Genomic DNA, 24,399 nt, shown 5'->3' on the forward strand with positions numbered 1-24,399 from the left:
GCTGATAGCAAGGGGAAGGGTGCTGAATGGCATTGAAAGGAGCAAGATTCGCTTAACTGATCCAATTGCTGAAGATTTGGCAGAAATGTCTGAGGTTAAACTCTTCCAGTTGCTCATGGAAACCAATGAGAGATCAGCTGCAATTTTATAAATAGCTGTGCAAAAATGAAACTTGATCTCTGATTGGTTGCCATGGGCAACTAGAAGAGTTCTGCACTAAGACACTTCTCATAAATGCCCCCATAGACAAAGTGACAGAGACAGTCACTGGAATAAGAGTGTCAGAGATAGGCAGTCACTGGAAGAGACTGGCAAAAAATTTTATAAAAAAGGGACGGTCAGGGGCAGAGATGGTCAGTGACAGTCTGACACAGTATATAGATATAGATATAAAAAAAAATACTTTTTAACCTATTCTATTTTGTTGTAGCTGAGAGCAGTTATATACTATCCCAGACAATGCTGGGAGCTACAGCTAGTATGAGAAATATAAAGTGCTGCCAAATAGAATTGGTCTTTCTCGTCTCCATATTTATTCTTTATTAATATTTGTGGAATTGCTATTTTTCTGTATAGCATGGTGATTTTTGGAAGAGGATCAAGTTTTTCTCATGTTTCATTCACATAAGCCGTCATATTTAATCATATGCTATGAATTTGAGGGGCTAGCACCTAGCGTCCACCACCTGTATGGTTTTTATCACTCATTAGGTGTTAATATGTCAACTTCAGGTCTTCTCCTGGGGAGGGGTTGGACAACGATGGCACACCTTATGCCATATTATGCACCATGCAAAGTAATTGTGGTTTATATTTCATTTTAGGTGAGGCTAGTATATCTCTACAGCCATTACACAGCCAAGCCTGGTGCACCCCCCCCCAAACTTGTATATGTACATAATTAAAAAATTATGGCTTTTAAAATAAAAAAATGACAAAAAGAATCCTGAAAGTCAAAACTGTAAGGATTCATTATGTAATCAGTGCTTTATTGTATTTCCTTTCTGGTTTGTATTAAACAAAATTTTTCAACTTCTATGAACCGATGGTTTCCGGGCTTTAGATTGTAAACCACGATAAGGGTATTATTACAGTATAAAAGTATGTCAAAACTATCCAAGTCTCAAATTTTGCCTACTGTATGTCAAGTATCATGACCACATTATATTTCCATCTTCAGGCCTATTCCTCGTTTCTACAGATATGTCATGGCTTTTATCTTTGCCATTGACGAGATAAACAAGAATCCTGATATCTTACCAAATATGACCCTGGGATACCATGTGTATGACTCGTGTAACAATGTGAATAAGGCTATAGACAGTGCTCTGCAGATACTATCTGGCCCTGGAGATCAAATCCCAAATTTCTGCTCTACAGAGTTTGGAAGGTTGGTCGGTGTTATTGGAGATTTGAATGCAGATACATCTTTTAATATAGCGCAGATCCTTCGCATTTACGGATACCCCCAGGTGAGGTGAATTCATACAAATTTGAAATCTATTTTTTTCAGCACATACATCTATTTTTAGGCCTCGTGCACACAACTGTTTGGGGGCAATAGGATAGCATACACCGAGTCTTTATACATCGGGAATGTGCTGAGCTGTTTTATCACAAGCAATAGAGTAGGACCTATTCCTGCCGGGATTTGGGTCGCGGCCAGGCAGTTGTAATGGAAAACTGTAAAATGGGACTGTAGAAGAATTTGATAGAAGATAGACAGATGATAGATTATAAGTAGATTATATATAGATAGCTAGAATGATACAGTAGAAGAGAGAAAGAAAATCGATTGATAGATACTAAATAGGAGATAGATAGGTAGATTGAAGATATATAGATAATAGATATATAGACAAGAGATAGATGACAAGCATCTTTACCCAGGCATCCAAGGGGTATAAAAAGAGCAAGAAATCCACTACCCACAGAAACCCATACGCATGGGGCCCCTTTGGAGAGGGGACCTGGGCAGAATGCCAGTTTTTCACTTCCTAACGCCGGCCCTAGGCCATTATTATGTTAAAGGGAACCTGTCACCAGGAGAGCCATTTTTAGCACTCCCCCAGTCCCCACAGATCATAGTACATACACTGCCAAAGTGTTTTTGTATAAAAAAATTGGTTTTACAGAAAAAAAGATATGTTATATTGTACCTTTCATTAGCATCTGCTGTGTGACTAGGCAGTTGCCCAATAGGAGGGGCTGGAAGGAGCAGTTCCCCCCCACCCTTGGAAAACATGTGACCTTTTCAAATATATGAATAACTCCCCACACTTGGGATTGGCTGTAGGGCAGCAGGTGGCGTTGCTAAGCCAAGTGATGGGTGTTTTCATATATTTGAAAAGGTCACATGGAGGAGCTGTTCCCCAAGGGTGGTGGGGGGGGGGGGGCTGCTCCTTTCCAGCCCCTCCCATTTGGCAACTGCCTAGTCACACAGCAGATGCTAATGAAAGGTACAATATAACATATCTTTTTTTCTGTAAAACCAATTTTTAATACAAAAACACTTTGGCAGCATATGTACTATGCTCTGTGGTGACTGGGGGAGTTCTAAAAATGGCTCTCCTGGTGACAGGTTCCCTTTAAAGTGTTATTATAGTAATTCTTCGGATATGCTTGTCGACTGTCAAGGCACCTTATCAATGACTCCTTAGTGATATCCCAGTGATTGATACCAAGATGGTTTAACCTTTGTTGTTCAATGGCCACAGTCAAGTTACTTGAAGAACGCCATATGCCTGTGATCATTGACAGAATATTTTGTTTAGTGCTTTCATGGTTAAATTCATTTTGTCATTTTGTAATTTAGATAAGCTATGGTGCAGTGGATCCTATTCTAAGCAATATAAAACTGTTCCCTTCCTTCTTCCAAGCTCTTCCCAATTATTCAACCCAACAATTTGCAATTGTTCAATTACTACGACATTATAACTGGACATGGATCGGAGTCATTGCATCTGATGATGATGTAGGTGAGAAGCAGAGCGAAGAGTTAAAGACGATGGCTACTAATTTTGACATTTGCATTGAATACATTATTAAAATACCCGATAAAAGGGCACTAATGAAACATATTTATGGTACTAGAAAACATGTATTTACCAAATCTACTTCACAAGTTGTAGTTATTTGTAGTAAAATTTCTATGACTATTATAGATTTTGTTGAGCAGGAAGGTCAAGAGAAGACGTTCATAATCCCAGCTGGTTGGATTTCTCTCCTACAGCCATCCAAAATGCAAAAACCATCATTTCATGGAAGTCTGATATTTTCACCCCCTCGAAAAGAGATGTCAGATCTAAAAACCTTCCTACAAGATATCAGCCCAAGAAATCGTCCACATGACTTTTTAGTGGAGTATATCTTAGCATATTTTTTTCATTGCTTAACATCAGATGAACTGGTAAATAAACTTTTGAAGTTCCATCACCATCGACTTTATAAATGTAACGAAACAAGAAAATTGGGAGAGCTTGAACTGAACGTGTATGATACAGAGCATTTTAGTATCACTTATCTAGTGTATAAATCTGTCTACACCGTGGCACATTCTCTACATCAGATTCAGTTCCAAATGTCCAAAAATGCAAAAAACAAACAAATTCAAACAGTTTTGCAAAAGGTAATACATTTTTATGTAAAGTTCATGCAGTTCCATCTCCCTGTAGAATGACTCTGTAAAACTGGTTCTTCCATTTGATGACTAAAAGAGATGAGCGAACATACTCGTCCGAGCTTGATGCTCGTTGCTCGGACGAATACTTTGCCCGCTCGAAAAAATGGCATCTCCCGCGTTTTGCTTTTTGGTGGCCAGAAACAGAGCCAATCACAAGCCAAGAGACTCTGCACTCCACCCAGCATGACGTGGTACACTTACACGTCGATAGCAGTGGTTGGCTGGCCAGATCAGGTGACCCTGGAATAGACTAGCCCCTGTCTGCGCTGCTCGGATCATTCTGTGTCTGGATGCCGCTAGGGAGAGAGCTGCTGCTGGTCAGGGAAAGCGTTAGGCTGTTCTATTAGAATAGTGTTAGGCAGGAGTTATTCTACAAGAACCCAATAGCCCTTCTTAGGGCTACAATAACCTTATACATTTTTTTTTTGATTTGCTTGTGGCTCGGCTTGCTGGCACTAGTAGTGCAGCTAGTACCATACTGTGAGGAATTTGCTGGGAGACCTGCGACCGTTGTGTTTAGCTCTTAGTGACACGCATATCCACCTCAAACACCAAAGTGGGACAATTTATTAGGGGTTTGATTAGAATTAGGCAGAGTCTGCTGATTTATTTATTTTTTTTACCTTTATTTCATGTTATAGCTCAAACTCATCTTGCAAAGCAGTGTGCTCTCATTGTAGGCTACAAAATAGCCATAGGAGAACCCCAACGGCTTACTTAGGCCTACAATAGCGTTATATTTTCCTTTTTTTTGTTTGCTTGTGGCTGGGCTTGCTGGCATTAGTTGTGCAGCTAGTACCATACTGTGAGGAATTTGCTGGGAGACCTGCGACCGTTGTGTTTAGCTCTTAGTGACACGCATATCCACCTCAAACACCGAAGTGGGACAATTTATTAGGGGTTTGATTAGAATTAGGCAGAGTCTGCTGATTATTTTTTTTTTTTACCTTTATTTCATGTTATAGCTCAAACTCATCTTGCAAAGCAGTGTGCTCTCATTGTAGGCTACAAAATAACCATAGGAGAACCCCAACGGCTTACTTAGGCCTACAATAGCGTTATATTTTCCTTTTTTTTGTTTGCTTGTGGCTGGGCTTGCTGGCATTAGTTGTGCAGCTAGTACCATACTGTGAGGAATTTGCTGGGAGACCTGCGACCGTTGTGTTTAGCTCTTAGTGACATGCATATCCACCTCAAACACCGAAGTGGGACAATTTATTAGGGGTTTGAGTAAAATTAGGCAGAGTCTGCTGATTTATTTATTTTTTTTACCTTTATTTCATTTTATAGCTCAAACTCATCTTGCAAAGCACAAAATCCAGTTGTGTGCTGTCAGTGTAGGTTAGAAACTAGCCATAGCAATAGGATAGCATCGTTTTGTTAAAAAAATAAAAAAAACTAAAAAAAAACAAACACAAAATTTTTTTTTTTTCAAGTTTACACTTTAATTTGGAAAATGTTTAACCTGAGGGCTAGGGGTAGAGGACGAGGGCGTGGACGTGGGCGTCCAACTACTGCAGGGGTCAGAGGCCGTGGTCCTGGGCGGGGTGAGACACCACCTGCTGATGGGGGAGCAGGGGAACGCCGCAGAGGTACACTCCCTAGGTTCATCATGTCTCAAGTTACTGGGACTCGTGGTAGAGCACTGTTGAGGCCAGAACAGTGCAAACAGGTGATGTCGTGGATTGTGGACAATGCTTCTAGCCATTTGTCCACCAGTCAGTCTTCCACGCAGTCCACCCATGTCACCGAAATCGGCATTCCTCCAGCTCCTCCACCTCAGCCTCCTTCCCCCCAGTCTGCCCCCTCCCACCAAAATTTGGCATTTGAACCGGCATACTCTGAGGAACTGATTTCTGGACCCTTCCCACAGTCACAAACCACTTGTCCTGCTGCTGCTGAGCTATTTTCCGATGCCCAGGTTTTCCACCAGTCGCAGTCTGTGGGTGATGATGACACTATTCACGTAGTGGAAGAAGTGTGTAAAGAGGTGTCGGACGATGAGGAGACACAGTTGTCAGACAGTGGTGAAGTTGTTGTCAGGGCAGGAAGTCCGAGGGGGGAGCAGACTGAGGGATCGGAGGATGATGAGGTGACAGACCCAAGCTGGGTTGATAGGCCGGGTGAACACAGTGCTTCTGAGACGGAGGCGAGTCCTATAGCATAACAGGTTGGAAGAGGCAGTGGTGGGGCCAGACGGAGAGGCAGGGCCAGAGCTGGTGCATCAGCGCCAAATGTTGCCCGTAGTCAAGCTCCCGTGGCGAGGGCTAGATTTTCAGAAGTCTGGAGGTTCTTTAAAGAAACACCGGATGACCGACGGACTGTGCAGTGCAACCTTTGCCAAACCAGGATCAGCAGGGGTTTCACCACTAATAGCTTAACTACCACCAGTATGCGCAGGCATATGAATGCTAAACACCCCACTCAATGGCACCAAGCCCGTTCACCTCCGGCCGGGCACACCACTGCTCCTTCCCCTGTGTCATCTGCTAGTCAGCCCCCTGCCCAGGACCACGGCCCAAACACCTCCCGTGCGAAAACCCCATCTTCGCCTCCACGATCCTCCACAGCATCCACCAGCGTTCAGCTCTCCATACCCCAGACGCTGGAGCGCAAAAGGAAGTATAGCGCAACCCACCCACACGCCCAAGCCCTCAACGTCCACATCTCCAAGTTGCTTAGCCTGGAGATGCTGCCCTATAGGCTGGTAGAGACCGAGGCCTTTCGAAACCTCATGGCGGCGGCTGCCCCTTGGTATTCGGACCCCAGCCGCCACTACTTTTCCCGATGTGCCGTCCCAGCCCTGCACAAGCACGTGTCAGAGAACATCATCCGTGCCCTGACCAACGCCGTTTCTGACAAGGTCCACCTGACCACGGACACGTGGATGAGTGCTGCCGGGCAGGGCCACTATATATCGCTGACGGCACAATAGGTTAACTTGGTGGAGGCTGGGACCGAGTCTGACCCTGGGGCTGCTCATATACTGCCGACGCCGAGGATTGCGGGGCCTACCTCGGTCCAGGTCTCAAAGGCCTACTATGCCTCCTCCTCCTCCCACCCCTCCTCCACCTCCTCCTCTGAATTACCATCCGTGGGCATGGCGCCATCAGTCGCTTCAGCGTTTCCTCAAGACATACCCCAATCTGTCTGATTTGCTCACGAAGGTGCGTCGCATCTGTGCGCATTTCAGGAAGTCCAGCACAGATGCTGCCACTCTCAGGGCAGCGCAGCGCCGCCTCCAACTGCCCGCTCACCGACTGTTGTGCGACGTGCCCACGAGGTGGAATTCAACACTAACCATGTTATCCAGAGTTTACCAGCAGCGCAGATGTCAACTTCCACCAGAACTGGTAGTCAGGTCAGTCAGCTTCCTCAAGTCTACAATGAGGAGTGGACGTGGATGTCTGATATCTGTCAGGTGCTGAGTAACTTTGAGGAGTCAACACAGATGGTCAGTGGTGATGCCGCCATCATCAGCCTCACCATCCCGCTGCTTGGCCTGTTGAAAAACTCTCTGGTCAGCATGAAGTCGGAAGCTTTGCACTTGTCACAAGAGACGGGGGAAGAAGATTCCCTTGTTGATAGCCAAAGTATCCTTAGGTCTGTTTCTCAGCGCATATCGGAGGAGGTGGAGGTGGAGGAGGATGAGGAGGAAGAGGAGGAGAATGTTGGCGAGACAGAAGAGGGGACCATTGTTCAGTCCTTCACTGTTTAGCGTGTATGGGCAGAAGAAGAGGAGTTGGAGGAGGAGGAAATGGACAGTCAGGCCAGTGAGGGGAGTGAATTCTTGCGCGTTGGGACTCTGGCGCATATGGCAGATTTCATGCTAAGCTGCCTATCCCGTGACCCTCGCGTTCAAAGAATTTATTCCAGCACCGATTACTGGGTATTCACTCTCCTGGACCCACGGTACAAGCAAAATCTTTCCACTCTCATCCCTGGAGAGGAAAGGAGTGTGAGAATGCATGAATACCAGCAGGCCCTGGTGCACAAGCTGAAACAGTATTTCCCTTCTGACAGCGCTAGCGGCAGAGTGCGTAGTTCTGCGGGACAAGTAGCGAGGGAGAGTAGGCAAGCAGGCAGCTTGTCCAGCACTGGCAGGGGTACGCTTTACAAGGCCTTTGCCAGTTTTATGTCACCCCAGCAAGACACTGTCACCTGTCCCCAGTCTCGGCAGAGTAGGGCTGATCTTTACAGAAAGATGGTGAGGGAGTACGTAGCTGACCATACCATCGTCCTAAATGATCACACAGCTCCCTACAACTACTGGGTTTCAAAGCTGGACATGTGGCACGAACTGGCGCTGTACGCCTTGGAGGTTCTTGCCTGCCCTGCCGCTAGCGTGTTGTCCGAGCAGGTTTTCAGTGCAGCTGGTGGCATCATCACCGATAAGCGTACACGCCTGTCGACTGACAGCGCTGACAGGCTGACGCTTATCAAGATGAATTAAGCCTGGATTTCTCTGCATTTCCATTCTCCACCAGGTGAAAGAAGCTAAACCTGAATAATGTATGCACTCCTCCTCCTCATTGTCCTCCTTCTCCTCCTCTTTGTACACTAAAGCAGAGGAAACTGGCTATTTTTTTGCCAGGGCCAACTGGCTCTGGCTATAGTGCTCTATGTATTTAATTTTTCTGGAGGGCCAACTACCCTGTCCTCTGTTTTAAACAATTTTTGGGAGTGCCACATACAGGCACTCAATCTATGTAATTTTTCTGGAGGACCAGCAACCTGCTCCTCTGGTTTGAAAACTTTTTTGGACTGCCACATACAGGCACTATCCAAACTAAATTGTCTCCATAGCAGCCTCCACACGTCGTCTTTTTAGCTGCCTTCACACGTTGTCTCCATTGCTACCTCCACACGTCATCGCCATAACTGCCTCCAAAAGTAGTCCATATAGCTGCCTCCATACATGGTCCCCTTATCAAACAAGCTGTGTCAGGCAGAATTTTGGATTGTTTTCATGGCTTCCATGTTAACTTTGTCGCCACCCTGCTGTGTAATCCACAAAATATACTGGCAAACTTTTATCATTTACCAATATTATTTCAGCGCTTCTTGCGCATCTGTTTACATTCCCCTCACCTGCCATATCCTAAACTTATAAGAACGCTACTACATTTGATCTTATACAAAAGGTTCTTAGAAGTGCTGTTTGGGGAGTAGCCTAGAGACAGGGGCTTGGATTGGCAAAAGCTCGCCTGGCAGCGGAGCGCCAGCTCCATCCCAAGATCCAACTAACATAGTTTTAACTGCAGCACCTTTAATCTACTACTAGTTCACTGCCTCCTTACATGGTCCCCTTATCAAACGAGCTGTGTCAGGCAGAATTTTGGGTTGTTTTCATGGCTTCCTCATCAAACTTGTTAACTTTGTCGCCACCCTGCTGTGTAATCCACAAAATATACTGGCAAACTTTTATCATTTACCGATATTATTTGAGCGCTTCTTGCTCACCTCCTTTGGTTCCTCTCTGCCACCCATTGGTTTTAAGCCTGAGTCCATTTAGGGTATGTTGCCAAGACACTCTCTAGCCTGCCGCTGCTGCCGCTGCCTCTGCATAGTCCCCTATAGTGTCAGGGTCAATTATTGCATGTTTTAGATGCTATCTAGCCTTATTCGGTCACTCTGTCATTGCCATGCTGCTGCCCATAGTTTTGGCATAATGGTGCGATTAAGCAGCCTCAGAGGCATCCATGCATGCTGCCCCTGCTGTTTCCTGTCCATTTCCGTGGTGTTTCCATCCTTTTCTGAGGTTCCCAGGTGCTTGGCCAAGCTTCCCTGTGCAGATCCTTGGTCCCCTTGAAAAATGCTCGAGTCTCCCATTGACTTCAATGGGGCTCGTTATTCGAGACGAGCACTCGAGCATCGGGAAAAGTTCGTCTCGAATAACGAGTACCCGAGCATTTTAGTGCTCGCTCATCTCTAATGACTAACAATTAGTGTTGAGCGAATCTGAACAGCAAAGTTCAGTTTCATACCAAACTTTTCAGGTTCAGGTTTGGTTCAACAACCCCCAAAACCATAATGGGGAATTTAGGTCACTTAATTCAAATGGTCCTGGCAACTTTGCCATTTAAACAGGCAACACCCACAATCGGTACACCAATCAGAGGTGTCTCTGGTTGGGGACAAACATGGACCCGAACAGGTTTTTAAGATTCTAAACTTTTTAATCACTACTGACAATGCTAGATGGAGAAAGAAAGAAATGGCCATGAACTTGAACATATAGCAAGAAAACTGAGTCTGCAATGTACCTTTTGGGTTCTTTAAATTTCTTTGAGCATCACAGGGTCTACATTTACTTACCTGTTTTTATTTGTTTAAAATTGTGGAAATTCTTTTGCACTGTAAAATGATAGACTTTTAATTATTAATACCAATTTTTTAAATTAGTTTTATAACCATTTAGTATTAGCGCACATATTTCACCTAGGAAACTAAAGACTCTCGATTATGGAACACATTGCAGTTACAGAAAAAAGATAAAGCAGACACATAAAGCCCAGAATTTTTATTTATTACATTATTTTATACTGCTTCCTTGTCAGAGCTGGATATATATTTTTTTTTTTGGTCAAATAATTAGAAAACAGAAGTTCTTCATTCTTTCATATTTAAACAACATAAACAGTAAAAATACCCCCCGCCCCTGCTTGTTGGGTAAGTATTAATATACAGCAAATACTTATAAAGCAAGTATTTATAGTACTCGGTTCCCATGTTCATCTGATTGGGCTTATGAGTCCCAAGAAAAGTCTATACGGAATGCCTGTAGGCTTTTCCGGCTTCACACATTATACATTGGGTCAAATAACAATATTCATGGGTAGAGAAGAAACATTAGGGATTATTTACTAAGGGTCACTGATTGCACTTTTGTCGGACTGTGCACTTTTTTTGGGATTTGCACAGCTTTGACAGGTATTTAACAGGTGTCTGTGCCGAGATGTGTACATGATCGTTTTTTGGCGAAGTCCCGCTGGCTTTCATGCGACAAGGGGGGTTGTGCTGTAAGACAATGCGACTGATTCGGACTGAGCGCGAGATTTAACGTTCAAATTCTATCACAAGACAATGCACTTGCATGCACCAGGAAGAAGAAGGTGAACTCCAGCGGACCTGAGTAGGGAAGTCACACATGCAGGATCTCAGGCGCATGATCTTAGTGAATCGCGGCTCAGTGCATTATCATCAGACATTGCACTTCTGGTGAACTCCGTGTATCTGGTAAGTAAATGTGCCCCATTTTGACTTAACATCAAATAGCATTTGTTGGAGAATCATAGATCTAGGCCAGCACTGCCTGGCATGGTCTAATAGGAATGATAATGGTGGTTATTTTTCAATACCTTTAATTATTCTATTCCTAGTGAGGGCCAGAGGAGCCAAACCTGGGGCATCAAGCCAGGGACCATTATACAAGCTCTTTTACCTCTTGTGTCGCCCCCTTCATCTTCATAGAATGTGAGCTGGGGGCCTCACTCCTATTGTACCATATGACTGTTTGTAATATTACTAATGTAATATTGCATATGTATATGTCCCCTATGTTTTGTAAAGAGCGCTTGATGGCACTATATAAATAAAGATTATTATTATTAAAAAAGGGTGGATTTTTTGTGGATGTAAAGTCAAAAGAATGAGGTCAGAGGTTTCTAAAGAGCATATAGAATTTTTATCAGTTACCGTATATACTTGAGTATAAACCGACCCAAGTATAAGCCGAGACCCCTAATTTTACCACCAAAAACCGGGAAAACCTATTGACTCGAGTATAAGCCGAGGGTGGGAAATGCATTGGTCACAGACCCAGCCAAGTATATAGCCAGCTAGCCCCCTATAATATACAGCTTGCCCCCAGTAGTATACAGCCTTCCCCCAGTAGTATACAGCCTGCCCCAGCCTGCCCCCAGTAGTATACAGCCTGCCCCCAGTAGTATAGAGCCACCCCACCCTGCCCCCAGTAGTATAGAGCCCCCCCAGCCTGCCCCCGGTAGTATAGAGCCACCCCAGCCTGCCCCCAGTAGTATACAGCCACCCCAGCCTGCCCCCAGTAGTATACAGCCACCCCAGCCTGCCCCCAGTAGTATACAGCCACCCCAGCCTGCCTCCCAGTAGTATACAGCATGCCCCCAGTAGTATACAGCGTGCCCCCAGTAGTATACAGCGTGCGACCAGTAGTATACAGTCAGCCCAGAATTTTTAAAAAAAACTTATTTACTCAGCCTCCGGTGGCCCCGATGCGCAGCGCTGCTCCCCCGATGTCATTGTGGCTCCTCTTCTGGCTTCCCGGCTCTTCTTCTTGCTTCCAAGCCGTCTTCTTTAACATCGTGTTGGGCGCCGCCACTGTTCTCTCCCGTGCGGCGCCTAGCATGACGCGCCGCTGCTGACGTCATACTAGGCGCCACATGGGAGAAGAACATTGGCGGTGCCCAGCACAATGTTAAGGAAGACAGAAGATGGCGCGGAAGCAAGAAGAGGAGCCCGGGAAGCCAGAAGAGGAGCCGCGATGACATCGGGGGAGCAGCGCTGCGCATCGGGGCCACCGGAGGGTGAGCAAATAAGTTTATTTTTTTTAGTCCATTTTTAATTATTTTTTACAAGTATTGACTCATGTATAAGCCGAGGGGACGTTTTTCAGCACATTTTTTGTGCTGAAAAACTTGGCTTATACACGAGTATATACGGTATTCTTTTTTCAGTTATATGTCTATTTTTGGATCTCAGCTGCCCATGAAATTCATCAAAGTGGCTTTGCCCCTTTAATAAATGTTCCTTTTTTTTTTCAAAAAGTCCCAAAAAAGTCTGCAAATGCATTAAGAGACTCAGCACATACACCGGCAGGGGATTGGAGTAACTATGAGACTTTATATGGGACTTTTTGCAAAAGTCCCAAGTCATAAATGTGGCTTTGCACGGCATTGCACTGCCAGTAGTTCTATGTTTACACCATATTAATGAAGAGGGGGAAATAGTCCTGTGAAAAGTGCCAAAAAACCTCAATGTGATTATTTTGAGACCCCGCCCCCCAAAAGCCCTGGAAAAATAATAATAAATATTACATATTACAAGCCATGGGCAGGTAGTAGTTAAAGGACATTTTCTAACCCCCAGCCCAAGAATATATAGTACACAGGTAAGAAAGGTCTTTGTTGATGACTGCAGTGACAATGTGACCAACCGCTCCATGTGATTAATGTAACCAATCACAAGCCTAAGTTACTAGTTGGCACTAGTTGGCTAAAGTTTGGTTGGACTTCAGCTCACCCCATTACCTTTGATATTACAGTTTTCGAAAATCCCCTTAAGTGTAATATTTGCCTTAGGTCCTAAGAAGAATTCACTTCAGAGATCCACTCGGAGAAAATGTTCATTTTAATAAAAAAGGAGAAATGACTACACTCTACTACATCCTGAATTATGAGGCTTTTCCCAACAAACAATTTTCCTTAAAATATGTTGGATACTTCAATATATCATCACAAGAAGGAAATCCGCTGGTCTCAAAAGACCAAGACATATGCTGGAAAAATAAAAATGTAAGATTTTATTTTATTTTTTTACTTGTAAATGAAATTAATATTATCTTGGGAACAATTAAGATGTCTCTTTTTTTACAATAAAAAATAATAAAATACCAGGGGTTTTGTATGTATTTATGCAATACAGAAATCCAAATGACTTGCTAAGTTAAAAATTTCCACTAATATTGCATCTTTACTTGCTTCCTTTCATTAGAGTTGTATAATTCTTGATAATATTTGGAGAATTAGATATACATAAAGATATAGGGGGATATTTATCAGGACCTCTGCGCCCCGCCAGTGGCGCAGAGGCCCTGAAATAATCGCAAATGCTAGCTTATTGCTAGCTTTTGCGATTATTTTTCTCAATCCGCCACCTTCACGCCAGTGGGGCGTGAAGGGGGGGAGCGGCAGGCCGAGTGAGGGGCGCGGCCGGACTGGAGTGGGCCGGCGCGGGGCGTTACTGTCCCCGCGCCTGCGCACTCGCTGCTTCCGGCGATTTTTCATACGTGAAAAGTCGCCGGTTGCGCTTTTTTCTATGCCAGGCCCTGCCTGGCGTAGGAAAAACGCTGCGCAACCGGCAGCCCGATACATCAAGAGGCAGAAGCCTCTTGATGTATCGGGCTGCGAATTTGCAGCGGTGGGGCTATCATACGCTGGCGCACGAGCGCCAGCGTATGATAAATATCCCACAAAGGAGTTATTAATAATTAGATGGCTCCTTGGGACACTTCTATGTCTATTTTTGGAACTCCACTGCCCATCAGATTCATTAAAGTGGCTTTGGCCCTTTAATAAATGTTCTTAAGGTCTATTATCTATATTGTCTGAGATTTTTTTTCAAAAAGTCCCAAAAAAGTCTCAAAATGCATAAAAAGTCCCAGCACATGTATCAGCAGGGGACAGTAGAAACTAGGAGACTTTTCACAAAAGTCTCAAGTCATGATTCTGGCTTTGCATGGTGTTGCACCAGCAGCGGATCTATGTTTACACCAGAATAATGAATAGGTGCATATAGTCCTGTGAGACTTTTCATCAGGGAAAAAAAATACACTGGGGCAGATTTATCAAGCAGTCTGAAAGTCAGAATATTTCCAGTTGCCCATGGCAACCAATCACAGCTCAGCTTTCATTTCACCAGTGCTCATGAATATTTTAAAGGGGAGCTGTGATTGGTTGCCATGGGCAATTGGAAATATTCTGACTTTCAGACTGCTTGATAAATCTGCCCCAATGTAACTACTTTATGGATATCAATGGTGAAATTATCTGCCAGTTTGGACTGCATGAGTTGTGTTGTGGTTGACATTTCATGTCAATTGGATCTTTACTAATAAAATACCAGGACCTGACTGCATCCCACAGGGAACCAGTTATCACTTGGATCATAAAATAATGTCTTTTCAGTAAATCTATATAAAGTTTGAAGTCAGTTCTCATGGGTCACTGCTTGTCTAGTTTCTCTCTCAGATTAAAATCTATAATCCAGTCCCTGTATAACATCATTGTGTTCTATGTTCTTTTCTTATGTCTGCATCTTCAGAATTTATTCATGACATTTGTCCCATTTCTGGTTTTGTGTTGAAGATCCTGGTCTCTACCTGCTCTGCTCCATGTCCTTCTGGATACAAAAGAACTTTAAAGCCGGGAATACATAAATGCTGCTTTGAATGTTTCAAGTGCTCAGAGGGAGAAATAACCGATGAAAAAGGTAACAATCAGTGTTTGTCCCGGACATTTCCAATACTACTGGACATAACTCCGAGGTCTTTCATGTAATCTTTCATCTCTTCCTGTTAATGTCCTTTTTCAATTCTTCTCCTGATCATGGTAAAAACTTATTCTAACTGAGACTTGAGGTATAGTGTAAAGGGTTGGCCATCTTTCAATAAATCTCTACTATCAGACATGTCTTTGCATGTACATGTACTTGTGTCTTTGCCTCCTTTGTAAGCTTCATCTATTTCTGTAGTGAGCTGATGGCTCACTGAACCCAGCCCCTTATCAGCTCGTTATGCAATTAAGTTAAAAGGGGAGTGGTATGGGGTGACTGATTGGCCTGCAGCTCCCTACTATATATTTAATAGGGAACTGTTCAGGAGCCAGAAGAGCTGGCTCTTCTTTGTGAGCTGAGCCTATTGAGCCAGCTCACTAAGAAGAGCTGTAATTCCCATCACCACTCATGGCATCACCCACTGTGTCTCATTTTTCACTGGCCATCCATGATGACAGAGACAAGGGGGGAGGACGAAGCATGAGTCATAATCTTCTCCTATTCAGAGGAGCTCAGACATGTAAATAAAGAATCACAAAGAGTCTGCTACTGCAAAAATAAGTAGCATGAAGGCTGAATAACTTTTTGAACATTGATACCAAATCACTTAATCACTTCAATGACTTCATGCCAAAAAAAAAAAAAACACACCTGAGTTTCCAGATTTCCTGAAACACCTCTGCACACAATGTAATTAAGGGGGCATGTGTGATGAAAAGATGTGAATGTACCTTTCTGCTCAAAATATGCATAAATCAACATCACAGTGCATATAGGAGGGTTAACAAGATTCATTCATGACATTTTCATCACTTTTGTATTTTTACAGTTTTCCCTTTTGCAAAAAATATCTTAGTTGTTACCAAGCAGGTGGCTGGAGACTGGCTGCTATGGTGTCTCCTATCTCCAGTAGAAAGCATACACAGGGTTATAACTGGAAGAGGCAAAATTACAACCTCCATTGTTTAGTGTGTCCGGTCAGATGTTGGGGGCACCTGACACTGCTGGCCCCATAAAAACTGCCATGGCTGTTACCCTTTGCTGTTACACCAATGAGCAAAGGGAAGGAAATGGAGAATTTGCTCTATTACTCGCTCACTCAAGAAGTAGAAGAATCAAACTAAAGAATAACTTACCTGAAATGAGATTATTAAAGAACTTTGAGTTCATAGAAATTTACTTTTATCACCAGCTGCCTTGTTCCGTGCTTTTTGCTTTTTCTCTATCATTTATAAGAATGTGCTTGGACTTACTACAGAGAAATATTGACCAGTACTGATATAAACAAAGCACACACAGTGCAATACAAATGTTATTACTAACTGCAAGAGCCTCTATCTACGCATGTGCTTCTCCAGTCTTTCTCATCGGCAGGATCACTGACACGTATTCACTTGTGTTGAGCTAAGAACTTACTGTTGACTTCAACTGTCTCTGCCTAAGGCTCTGCTTCTCCCATCTCACATAGAAACCCTAGGAGGAATTTATCACGTGATGAGTGCCACACCCACTTGTCACTGAAGAGGCTTAGACCTCCTGATGTATCCATCGGGTAACTGCGCTGCTGGATAAAACAGAGCCTGACATAGTTTTGGGTATAAACCAGTGGACATTCAGTGGTGAATATTCACAGGCTTTAGCGACTGCGCAGACTTGGGGCAGGACAGTCCTGCAATGGCCTGCTACACCGGTGGCAATGTCCCCTATTGGCCCACATGGCATAGAGGAGGTGTAGAATCAAGAGCAAGAAACTGCCATAAATTGTGACTATTTCAGTGCTTCTATGCCCGAAAACTGACGTAGAAGCACTGATAACCCTAATATATTAGGACCACTCCATATGTATCATAAAGAACAAATTAGGGAACTACTAACCTGCACTAATGTGAATAAAGCAGATAGGGTCTGGTAGAAGCTTACAGTTATTTACCTGCATCAGACTCTGACGCTGGCCTTTCTCCACTTTCTCGTAACTGTTTCTCGCTCTTCTACTATTCACAAAAAGTCTAGAGTTATAATTAGTTTTATTTTTGTGAAATTGTTTTTTCGCCAACTTCAATTTGTAAAGAATTAGTAAAGCTAAAATTATATTTTTTTTTACATTTTCTACAGACAGTATATCATGTCACAAGTGTCCTGAAGATCAGTGGCCAAATGATTTTAATCATTGTGTACCTAAACCTATTGAATTTCTGTCCTATAAGAATGACTTAGCAGTTGTCACTGTCTCTGTGATTACTATTTTATGTTTCGGAAAAACATCTATAATATTGGGGATCTTCACTTTATTCCAAGACACTCCCGTGGTCAGAGCAAATAACCAAACCCTGAGCTTCATCCTCCTGGTCTCCATCATGTTGAGCTTCCTCTGTGTATTCCTGTTCCTGGGTTGTCCTACACACGTCACCTGTATGCTCCGTCAGACATCATTTGGGGTCATCTTCTCAGTAGCTATCTCTTCTATTCTGGCTAAAACCATCATGGTCTACACGGCCTTCAAAGCCACCAAACCTGGAAGCTCCTGGAGGAGATTTGTTGGTGTGAAAATCCCAAACTCTGTTGTCTTCTTCTGTTCATTTGTCCAGGTTTTACTTAGTGTCATCTGGTTATCTACTTCTCCTCCATTCCCAGAAATGAACACTCACTTATATCAGGACAAGATTATATTCCAGTGTAATGAAGGGTCAATGTTGGCCTTCTTCATGCTCCTGGGATATATGGGACTACTTGCTGCTATTAGCTTCATTGTTGCTTTCTTAGCCAGAAATTTACCAGATAGTTTTAATGAAGCTAAGAACATCACGTTCAGCATGCTGGTGGTCTGCAGTGTTTGGGTGGCGTTTATCCCGGCCTACATGAGTGTTACCGGGAAAAATACTGTTCTTGTAGAAATATTTGCAATAATTTCTTCAATTGTTGGTATTTTGGGCTGCATATTTTTCCCTAAATGTTATATTATACTGGTCAGACCTGATTTAAACTCTAGAAGTCAATTATCGAGGCAAATACAATCAACAATGTTAAATTCATAGTTATTGCAATTGGAACACATATACAGGAGGGTTAATGAATGTTTACAAAAATGTTGTCATTACATGAGAATCTGCAAGTTTCTAGATCTTAAAGTACTGTTATTAAGTTCACCTCTGGGTAAGGTGTATAATATTTATATTACAGTCAGTCCCCGGGTTACATACAAGATAGGTTCTTTAGGTTTGCTCATAAGTTAAATTTCTATGTAAGTCGGAACTGTTTATTTTATCATTGTAGCTCCAGACAAACTTTTGTTTGACCCAGTGTCAATAGGATGTTCAAAATCTTATTTTGTACCAGGAAGAAGAGGTAGCAAAAAAAGCTTCACAGACACCCTACAGCTAATCAGTAAATCCAGGGACTAAAGTAAAGCATCCAGAGAGCTTCACCATAGGTCACAGTGGGCTGAGAGGTCCGTCTGTAACTTGGGGTTGTCTGTAAGTTGGCTGTTCTAAGAAGGGGACCGCCTGTATAGTTATATGGTATATATGAGTAATGTCCCAGGGCAGTTACTTCTTTCAATAAATTTACCGACCATACAATTTCAGAAAATATTAATAAAAAATGCACTAAGATAGATTGCAATCTAAGCTTATGTCATATGGCCACCATGAGAGACATACAATATTATTTGTAGCACAGAATGGACCAGCCCATAGTTAGGAGAAGACTAGACGTCTACTGAAACAGATTTATCACTGTGAGTCCTACTATGCACCTTCTGATGGTCTAGTGTCTGCACCACAATGTGACAAAACTTCCTTTTTATTGTTTCCTTTTTCCATTTTAATTTGATTCTTGAGGGATAATATAATGTTGCTGGTTCAATGACGTCACAACGCAGCTTTCAGCTCTGGGTCAACCTGGTGTTAACCATTTAAATGCCACAGAAAATCCTGCTGATAACAACACAGTCGTCATTCCATTCCCATGAAAGCCGGCAGTGTTCTGAGACTTTATCCTGTAGGATCCATAATGGTCTACCAGAGGCAGTGTATAGAGTATATGGTATTAGCGATCAGATTGTGAGAATACTGTTAGAAAGGATTTAAAAAACCTAAGTTCAGATCACTGTCTATCCCCTTCATTAGAATATATATTATACCTGATGGTAAACCCCATAATACAAAACAGCATCCAAATTGCCATTTTTGACCATTTCACAACACACATCAATGAAATTGTCAACTTTATTTTAAAATAATAAAACTTGCATTAACCTGTTAACGACCTGGCCTTTTTTTTTTTTTCGTTTCCATTTTTCACTCCCCACTTTCAAAAATTTCATGCCGTGTACAAGTAAACGGGAAAAAAAAAATTCCAAATGCAGTCAAAATGTGTCAGTATGGCAGTATATGGGGATTTTACACCTCCTTCATTAAAATGTGCAAATCATACATTGTAATGAATGGGTTAAAACGAGACATCCTCAGGTCTTTGGTTGTTACCGGTAAGTCTTTGCTGCAATATGCAGCAAAGACTTACCAGCTATGGAGAGAGCTCAACCCGTGAGCCCTCTCCATGCACAAGACTCGACGTGTGCTGTATTATTACGGCACTCATGGGGCAGAGGTTAACCAAGTAACTCCATGATGGTTCCAACCCATAGAATAAAGGGGATGTGTCATTTGGACTGTGGCACAAATATCTTATTACTTCACCATAATTTAGTTTAGAGCCTCCGAGTATATTGTACGTGATATCATATGCTGACAGCCCTCATACAGCTCCGTAAATAGAAAAATCAAAGACTTATATAAGCTACTGAAAATATTTTATAATTAGGGCTAGAGATATGAAAACTTTTTCAAAATTTCAGCCAGTAGCTAAAAATTACACAGCTTTCAGCAGCCAACAGTCAAGCACCCCCCCCCCCCATTCAAATGGTCACCCTGCCCCCTAATAGTCAAGAGTAGCACCCAAATGTGCAAATAGGCACTTTTTTAAAATTTAGCAAAATATAAAATGAAATAAAAAGGAATGAAAAGGTCATGCACTCCCCAATAAGGTATCTATAACCCTTTTTATTCATCTATTAAGTGGTATGGCCGCTTCATAGATGATTTGTTATGGGTCTGGAAGGGTACAGAAACAGATTTTTTACAGTTTGTGGAATACATTAATACCAACGATATGAATCTAAAATTTACCCACAAATATGGGGGAAAAGAGATAGACTTTTTAGATGTCACCTTATCTAGCTATAACATGAAGGTAGAAGTTTCTCCTTATCGTAAACCAGTGGCTAGAAATTTGATACTATTAGCTACTTCATGTCACCCTGCGCATGTTATTGATAATATCCCGTATGGTGAACTTATTAGATTGCGCAGGAATTGTACATCCCAACGGGTGTTTGAGAATCAAACTGTACAGTGGGAGAAAAGATTAAACCATAGAAAATATAGACCTAAAGCCATAGAATCAGCTAAAAAAAGAATATCTAAGGTCAATAGAGCTGAGTTGTTAAGGGATAGAAAGAGATTGACCGATACGAAGAGGAATAATGCAATTACATTTGTAACTTACTATAGCAACCAGTTTTATAGCATTAAGAAAATCATAAAAAAGTTTCTTCCAATTTTGGAACAGGAGCCAGATCTGAAAAAATGTTTGACAGAAGGAGTCAATATAATATCTAGAAGGGCCCCAACAATTGGGTCCATGGTGTCCCCAAGTTTATTTTCTAGCAAGGGAGAGTCACAGGACAATAAATACACATGGTTAAAATACCCGGGAACCCACAAATGTGGACATAAAATTTGTTTAGTATGTGGCCATATCCGCACCTCAGAGGTCATTACTTCGTGTACAACCATGAAAACATACAATACAACTACATATATCAATTGTAATACGACATATGTGGTGTATATTATTACATGCATAACATGCCAGAAACAGTATGTGGGATGTACGTCCAACTCTTTAAAAACTCGTATAAGAAAACACATATTGGACGTAAAAAAAACACTAACTTACTTAACATCTCTGCTGTATCACGTCATTTTCGTGAGGTTCCCCGAGGAGATGTTAGCTCCCTTGAATGGCAAGGCATAGAGAGGAGGGGATTATAGAAAAAAACTTCTCGATAGAGAAACATATTGGATGTTTGTTTTAAACACAAGGCAACCTCAGGGTCTAAATATAAGGCAGGACTTGATCCTATGTTATTATCCTCTATCCTTAATTCTCCCTTCATGTATGCCCATACATTAGTTTTAGTGTGCACAATATATGGGCACAGCGCTAGACTTCATGCGCTTACCCCATGATTGCCGCACAATATTGGTTCCGTCATATATACTATAGCTAGGAAACCCAATTTCTTACGGTTTGAAATTATGCATTTAGCATCAGGGTTTTTCATTCATTGATATATTAGTGTACATTGACCTGATTGACACACTATTTTTAGAAGTTACATATGTTTTTAGAATGTATTTTGATTAGTCGGACTTCGTTTGACCCCGTGACCCAATCCAGGTGAAGATTACATCACCTCCCTGATTTGGTCTGCGGGGTTACAAATGGAGTTGAGACTAAGTAACTTTAGACCATGAATAAGCTTTAAAGATGAGCGAACACACTCGTCCGAGCTTGATGCCCGTTCGAGCATTATCGTACTCGAAATTGCTCGTTGCTCGGACGAGTATTTCGCCAGCTCGAGAAAATGTCATCTCCCGCCGTTGTGATTTTTGGCGGCCAGAAACAGAGCCAATCACAAGCCAGGAGACTCTGCACTCCACCCAGCATGACGTGGTACCCTTACACGTCAATAGCAGTGGTTGGCTGGTCTGATCAGGTGACCCTGGAATAGACTAGCCCCTGCCCGCGCTGCTCGGATCATTCTGTGTCTGGATGCCGTTAGGGAGAGAGCTGCTGCTGCTGCAGGGATAGCTTTAGGGTGTTATATTAGAATAGTGTTAGGCAAAAGTGATTCTACAAGAACCCAACAGCCCTTCTTAGGGCTACAATAATGTTATATATTTTCTTTTTTATTTGCTTGTGGCTGGGCTTGCTGGCACTAGTAGTGCAGCTTGTACCATATTGTGAGGAATTTGCAGGGAGACTAGCGACCGTTGTGTTTAGCTCTTAGTGACACACATATCCACCTCAAACACCGCAGTGGGACAATTTATTAGGGGTTTGATTTGAATTAGGCAGAGTCTGCTGATTTATTATTTTTTACGTTTATTCTTTTTTATAACTCAAAGTCATCAGGCAAAGCAGTGTGCTTTCAGTGTAGGCTAGAAAATAGCCATAGGAGAACCCAACTGCTTACTTAGGCCTACAATAGCGTTATATTTTACTTTTTTTTGTTTGCTTGTGGATGGGCGTGCTGGCATTAGTAGTGCAGCTAGTCCATATTGTGAGGAATTTGCAGGGAGACTTGCGACCGTTGTGTTTAGCTCTTAGTGACACGCATATCCACCTCAAACACCGAAGTGGGACAATTTATTAGGGGTTTGATTTGAATTAGGCATAGTCTGCTGATTTTGTTTTTTTTTTTACGTTTATTTACTTTTATAACTCAAAGTCATCAGGCACAGCACAAAATCCAGTTGTGTGCTGTCAGTGTAGGTTAGAAACTAGCCATAGCAATAGGATAGCGTCGTTTTGTTTAAAAAAAAAAAAAAACACAAAAAAAAAAAAAAAAATTAGAGTTTACACTTTAATTTTGAAAATGTTTAACCCGAGGGCTAGGGTTAGAGGACGAGGGCGTGGATGTGGACATCCAACTACTGCAGGGGTCAATGCCGCAGAGCTACACTCCCTAGGTTCATCATGTCTCAAGTTACTGCGACTCGTGGTAGAGCACTATTGAGGCCAGAACAGTGCGAAGAGGTAATGTTGTGGATTGCGGACAAAGCTTCTAGCCATTTGTCCACCAGTCAGTTTTCCACGCAGTCCACCCATGTCACCGAAATCAGCACTCCTCCAGCTCCTCCACCTCAGCCTCCTTCCCCCCAGTCTGCCCCCTCCCAGCAAAATTTGGCATTTGAACCGGCATACTCTGAGGAACTGTTTTCTGGACCCTTCCCACAGTCACAAACCACTTGTCCGGTTGCTGCTGAGCTATTTTCCGATGCCCAGGTTTTCCACCGGTCGCAGTCTGTGGGTGATGATGACATTATTGACGAAGTGGAGGAAGTGTGTAAAGAGGTGTCGGATGATGAGGAGACACGGTTGTCAGACAGTGGTGAAGTTGTTGTCAGGGCAGGAAGTCCGAGGGGGGAGCAGACTGAGGGATCGGAGGATGATGAGGTGACAGACCCAAGCTGGGTTGATAGGCCGGGTGAACACAGTGCTTCTGAGACGGAGGCGAGTCCTATACCAGAGCAGGTTGGAAGAGGCAGTGGTGGGGCCAGACGGAGAGGCAGGGCCAGAGCTGGTGCATCAGCGCCAAATGTTGCCCGTAGTCAAGCTCCCGTGGTGAGGGCTAGATTTTCAGAAGTCTGGAGGTTCTTTAAAGAAACACCGGATGACCGACAGACTGTGGTGTGCAACCTGTGCCAAACCAGGATCAGCAGGGGTTCCACCACTACTAGCTTAACTACCACCAGTATGCGCAGGCATATGAATGCTAAACACCCCAGTCAATGGCACCAAGCCCGTTAACCTCCAGCCGGGCACACCACTGCTCCTTCCCCTCTGTCATCTGCTAGTCAGCCCCCTGCCCAGGACCCAGGCTCAAACACCTCCCTTTGCGGAAACCCCATCTTCGCCTCCACGATCCTCCACAGCATCCACCAGCGCTCATCTCTTCATACCCCAGGCGCTGGAGCGCAAAAAGGAAGTATAGTGCAACCCACCCACACACCCATGCCCTCAACATCCACATCTCCAAACTGCTTAGCCTGGAGATGCTGCCCTATTGGCTGGTTGAGACCGAGGCCTTTCGAAAACTCATGGCGGCGGCCGCCCCTCTATATTCGGTCCCCAGCCGCCACTACTTTTCCTGATGTGCCGTCCCAGCCCTGCACAAGCACGTGTCAGACAACATCATCTGTGCCCTGACCAACGCCGTTTCTGACAAGGTCCACCTGACCACGGACATGTGGACGAGTGCTGCCGGGCAGGGCCACTATATATCGCTGACGGCACATTGGGTTAACTTGGTGGAGGCTGGGACCGAGTCTGACCCTGGGGCAGGTCATATACTGCGGATGCCGAGGATTGCGGGGCCTATCTTGTTCCAGGTCTCTCAGGCCTACTATGCCTCCTCCTCCTCCCACCCCTCCTCCACCTCCTCCTCCGAATTACCATCCATGGGCATGGCGCCATCAGTTGGTAGCTCTAGGCACAGCAACAGTGCCGTCGCTAAGCGACAGCAGGCGGTGCTCAAACTGCTGAGCCTAGGTGATAAAAGG

General features: G+C 43.4%; 1 protein-coding gene across 1 annotated transcript in view; it reads left to right on the forward strand.

Annotated features, from left to right (window-relative positions):
- Positions 1-24,399, forward strand: part of LOC140127258 (vomeronasal type-2 receptor 26-like) — a 71,159-nt gene that overhangs the window by 41,083 nt on the left and 5,677 nt on the right. The window contains exons 2-5 of the mRNA XM_072147748.1: positions 1,181-1,472; positions 2,816-3,409; positions 14,806-14,929; positions 17,105-17,911. Coding sequence (XP_072003849.1) covers positions 1,181-1,472; positions 2,816-3,409; positions 14,806-14,929; positions 17,105-17,911 — 1,817 coding nt within the window. The remainder of the gene's footprint in view (positions 1-1,180; positions 1,473-2,815; positions 3,410-14,805; positions 14,930-17,104; positions 17,912-24,399) is intronic.

This window comes from Engystomops pustulosus, chromosome 1, assembly GCF_040894005.1.
Source record: "Engystomops pustulosus chromosome 1, aEngPut4.maternal, whole genome shotgun sequence".
Classification (NCBI taxonomy): Eukaryota; Metazoa; Chordata; class Amphibia; order Anura; family Leptodactylidae; genus Engystomops; species Engystomops pustulosus.